This window comes from Chrysemys picta, chromosome 11 (assembly GCF_011386835.1).
Source record: "Chrysemys picta bellii isolate R12L10 chromosome 11, ASM1138683v2, whole genome shotgun sequence".
NCBI classification, from domain to species: domain Eukaryota; kingdom Metazoa; phylum Chordata; order Testudines; family Emydidae; genus Chrysemys; species Chrysemys picta.
In genome coordinates, this window is record NC_088801.1 from 1354082 (window position 1) to 1358931 (window position 4850).

Consider the following 4850-nt stretch of genomic DNA (forward strand, 5'->3'; position numbering starts at 1 on the left):
TTGTATAAACAGACCCCTCACGCCCCACCCCAGAGGTGGCTGCACCCCAGCGCCAGATGAGGGACCCTTGTATAAACAACCCCCTCACGCCCCACCCCAGAGGTGGCTGCACCTCAGCACCAGATGAAGACTCCCTGTGGAAATGGCGCCTGCATCTCAGTGCTGGAGGAGGGTCCCTGCCCACTCAGCGGCTCAGTCCCATGGGTGAATGGGCAGGTACCAGTAGCCACGTGGCGGGGAGAGCCTGGGCTGGTGTGACTGGGGCAGGATTCAGTGGGGTGCACTGACGCTAGCGAGGTGGAACATGCCAGACGACTATTGGCGGGTGGGGCAGGATGAGCCAGGGGGCCGTGGGACGGGGGTGGGGCAGGGCGTGCTGCGCCCCTCCGGCATCAGAGCGACAGACAGGGAGCAGAGACGCGTCGCCAAACAGCAGCAGCCCCTTTATTGAGCCCAGCAGCGAGCGGAGCTGAGTCTGGTGCAGCCTGGAGCCCACGGGGGGGACGAGCCCAGAGCCCAGGCCCCCCCCTTGTCCCAGGGAGCTGGTCGCTGTGCCAGATCTGGTGCCATTTAACAGGGCCCATGTCCCAGGGCGGGGGCAGCCTCCCTCCGGGGTCTCTGCTGGCTGGTGTGGGGGCCATGCCAGAGGGCCGAGCCCCGGGTGCGGGAGGCGCTGACAGGGTCTGGTGGCAGCGACGTACAGGCAGCGGGGTCAGAGCACGTCCAGGCGGGCGAAGGACTCGTCTGTGCCCAGGTTGTTCTCCACAAAGACCTCGTACTTCCCGGCGTCGCTCGCGGCCACCCGCTTGATGGTGAGAGTGGTGGAGTTGCTGCCGATGTCGTAGAACACCCTGGGGAGACGGGCCAGCCGCACGGAGACAGGTGAGTGCCCAGCCGGAGACCTGTGCCCTGCGACCCGCCCCGAGTCCCCCGGAGCTGCACCCGTGCTGGGCGCCTGCACCGGAGACCCGTGCCCTGCAACCCGCCCCGAGTCCCCCGGAGCTGCACTCGTGCTGGGCGTCTGCGCCAGAACCGAGTCCCCCACATCTGTGACCTGGCCTGATCCCCCAGGACCTGGCCGCTCCAGACAGCTGGCCCAGGGTCCTGTCAGTGTAGCCCCCTCCCACACAGGGCGATGGCGGGGGTCAGGCCCCCCTCACCTGTCATCCTCCTCGATGTCCTCCCCATCCTTGGCCCAGCCCACGTCGGGCGCCGGCTCGCCACTGATGTGCGCCGTCAGGGTGACCGTGGCGCCTTTCTTCACCTTGGTGCTCTCCGGCCCCTTCTCGATCTTGGCAGGGACTGGGGGGGTGACACCGTTAGACGGGGGAGGGGCGCCTGAGCTGAGCTCCCACCCGGCAGCCAAGGAATGGGCAGGGCCCAACGGGCACAAGTCCAGCACCGGGGCCACAACCAGTCTGGGCTGGGCTATAGCAAACCCCAGGGGCCCCTGTGCTGGGGGCTGGGCAGGGAGGGGTGTGACGAAGTGGGACTGTTCTTAATGTTTCCTCTGAATACTGTGTGGGTGCCTCAGTTTCCCTTATGCATGTCTTAAGTCTCTAGGGGGTGTGATTGTTGCAGAGCAAAGGGCCGGTGTGCATAAATGGTCGACACTCTGTCTCCTAGCAGCTAATGGCCGGGGCCCTTCCCCCCCGCGCCCCCCCGCAAGGGATGCTAAAGGTGTTGGAGAACAAAGAGATCAGGTGACCTCCTGGCCTGGGAAAGAGACAAAGGCCAGAGAAGAGGGGCTGGAGAGGTTCAGTCTGGGCTGGCTGGAGAATCGTAGAGAACCCCGAGGTTGGGGGCTAAGTTCCCTACTCCCCAGAAGGACCTGACTGAGGGGTCCTGTTTATGCCGACAAGCTCTGGTGTGGACTGTGTTCCTGTCATCTAATAAACCTTCTGTGTTACTGGCTGGCTGAGAGTCATGGGTGCAGGGTCTTGTCTCCCCCAAACTACATGACAAGGGGGAACGTGCCCGGGGGCCAGGCAGGGAGGGGGGCTGCCCCCGCCCAGCTGAGGGGCTCCTGTCTGAGTGTCTGCAATGGGCTCTGGGCAGTGTGACCCTCCACAGAGCTGTGGCCCCTCCCTGGGGCGGGGGTGGGGATGTGGCTGGGGGTTGTGCAGAGCTTGGGGAGACACCACAAGGAACTGGGGTGCAAGGCCTTCTTAGGGGGTGCAGAACGGAGGGTGCAGAATGTGGGGCACAGAACAGGGGGTCCTGGGGGCACAGCACAGGGGCCGGGGTGTTACCTTCCACCAGGATGCGGGCGGAGTCGGAGCACTCCCCGAAGGTGTTCTTCACGGCGATGGTGTAGCGCCCCAGGTCGGCCAGCCCGCCGTCCCGCACCACCAGTGCCACAATGTCGGGGTCCTCGAAGATGTAGCGGTACTTGGGCCCGTCCTTCAGCTCCTGCCCGTCCTTGGACCAGCGGATGAAGGGGTCGGGGAAGGCGCTGATCCGGCACTCCAGCCGGGCAGCGCTGCCCTCGATCAGCATCACGTCCTTCAGCTCCTGCAGCACCCGCGGGGGCCCCTTCTCCTTCAGCTCCTTGCGGGACCTGGCAGGAGGCGCTCATGTGGGTCCCCCGCCCCCCCAGTCCCGCAGAGCCCCTCCAGAGCCCCCCCACCCTCCACTCTCCCATGGCCTCCCCAGCCCTCTGTTGTCCCTTTGCCCTCCACTCTCCCAGAGCCCCCCGCACCCACCTTGCCCTCCATCTCCCTGCCACCCTCCAGGGCCCCTTGCACCCCCCAGGTTCCCTTGCCCACCAGCCCTCCTCCAGCCCCCCAGATCCCCCGTGGTTCCCTTGCCCTCCACCCCCCACTGTCACCCCTAGGACTCCCCAGCAGCCCGGCCCCAGCCAATGCTGGCAGCAGCCGGCAGTGCCCAGAGCCCCGGCCCCGTGGTGCCCGGGTGCAGCTGCAGAGCCGGGCACAGGCCCCATGTTACAGCTGGGACTCGCCCCCTCCCCGCCCCAGCCCCTCACCTGTGTCCCCGGTAGGAGGCCTGGATGCGGATCGCCGCGTTCTGCACCTGCGGGTCGTTAATGTCCAGGGTGCAGCCGGGGGGCGGCGGGGCCACCGCCTTCTTGGGGGCCGCTTTCGACATCTGCTGAGGGAGAGCCGGCTGAGTGCCTGGGCCGGGCCCCCAGGGCCCCCAGAACCCCCCAGGGTTCCCCTTCCCTCAGGCACCCCAGGGACCCCAGAACCCCCCAGGGACCCCCTTCCCTCAGGCACCCCCAGGGCCCCCAGAACCTCCCAGGGTTCCCCTTCCCTCAGGTACCCCAGGGACCCCAGAACCCCCCAGGGACCCACTTCCCCAGAACCTCCCTCAGAGACCCCCAGAACCCCCCAGGGACCAAATCCTAGAAACCCTTTCCTCCTAAAAACCCTGGAACCTCCCCAGGGAACCCCCCCAACCACCGCCTGCTGCCCCGTCCCCCCACTCCCGCCCAACCCTCCCGCCCGCTGCCCCATCCCCCCCCACTCCCACCCAACCCCCACCGCCCACTGTCCCGTCCCCCCCACTCCCGCCCAACCCCCACCGCCCGCTGCTCCGTCCCCCCCACTCCCGTCCAACCCTCCCGCCCAACCCCCACCGCCCGCTGCCCCGTCCTCCCCACTCCCGCCCAACCCCCACCGCCCGCTGTCCCGTCCTCCCCACTCCCGCCCAACCCCCACCGCCCGCTGCCCCGTCCTCCCCACTCCCGCCCAACCCCCACCGCCCGCTGTCCCGTCCTCCCCACTCCCGCCCAACCCCCACCGCCCGCTGCCCCGTCCCCCCCACTCCTGCCATCCCCTACACTGACCCCCATCCCCTTACTGTCCCCACCCTCTCACTGCCCCATCCCCCCCACTTCCACCCATCCCCCACTGCTCCCCACTCCCTTGCTATCTACTTACTACCATCCCATTGCCCCTGCCCCCTCACTGCCCACTACCCCTGTCCCCCCACAGCTTCCCACCCCCTCACTACCTGATGCCCCTGTCCCCTATCCTCCCACTGCCCCACCCCCTCACTGCCCCTGTACTCCATCTTCCTGCTGCCCCTGCCCCCGCACTGTCCCTTTCCCCCCACCAGACCCCACGCTGCCCCAGCCCTGAGCCCTGGGGAAAACGGGGCAGAGCCGGGAATGGCTCCACCCCCCTGAGCAGGGCTGGGGCCGGTGCTGGGGGGGCTGAATGCCAGGTGTCCCTGCTTCTGGGGGGCTGGCTCTGCCCCATGGGGGGATTGTGCCCCACTGGGACTCCCCAGGCAGCCCCAGGGCGGGGTGGTGGTGGCAGGGGCTGCCCAGATCTCTCCTGCGACGGGCGGGGGGCACTTACCAGGGCGCCAAGAGCTGCTGTCAGGGCAGGAGGGGACTGGCCAGGCCTGGGGGTGACTGGAGCATCCCCATCAGGCCTGGCTTTATACCCCGGCCAGGGCGTGGCGCCGGGCCCCCGGGGCAGCTTCCCTGAGCCACCGGCTGCATTCCCGGCCTGACGTCGCCTTCTTTGGCCAGTCAGGAGCCCCCCCTCCCGCTGCGGCCCGGCCGGGGCCCCCCCATGCCCCAGCCCTGGCATTCCTTATATAGCCTGGCCACGGCTACCGGCGGGAATTGGGCCTGGCCGGATTGCAGCCTGTGCTGGCTCATCGCATACCGGCCGTCCACTGGGACCCCCCGCAGCAGCTGGGCAGCCCTGGGCCGGCTCTGCCGGCCGCGTGAGTGTGTCTGTCTGCTCCCCAACCCCCCCTCCACCCCCCAGCCAGCAGGGCTCCCCAACCCCCGCCCCCCACTGCACCCCTCAGCCAGCAGGACTCCCCAACCCCCGCCCCCCCACTGCACCCCCCAGCCAGCAGGGCTCCCCACC

The 4850-nt window shown here is 68.7% G+C and overlaps 1 protein-coding gene across 1 annotated transcript; it reads right to left on the reverse strand.

Moving 5' to 3' along the window:
- Positions 1-428: 428 nt before the first annotated feature.
- On the reverse strand, positions 429-4573 carry SPEGNB (SPEG neighbor). Its single transcript, XM_008167843.4, has 5 exons — positions 4326-4573; positions 2987-3108; positions 2253-2560; positions 1161-1302; positions 429-851 (listed from the first exon to the last, which is right to left on the reverse strand). The coding sequence occupies exons 1-5, from the start codon at positions 4560-4562 to the stop codon at positions 713-715; spliced, it is 948 nt and encodes a 315-aa protein (XP_008166065.2). The 5' UTR covers positions 4563-4573; the 3' UTR covers positions 429-712.
- Positions 4574-4850: the final 277 nt, after the last annotated feature.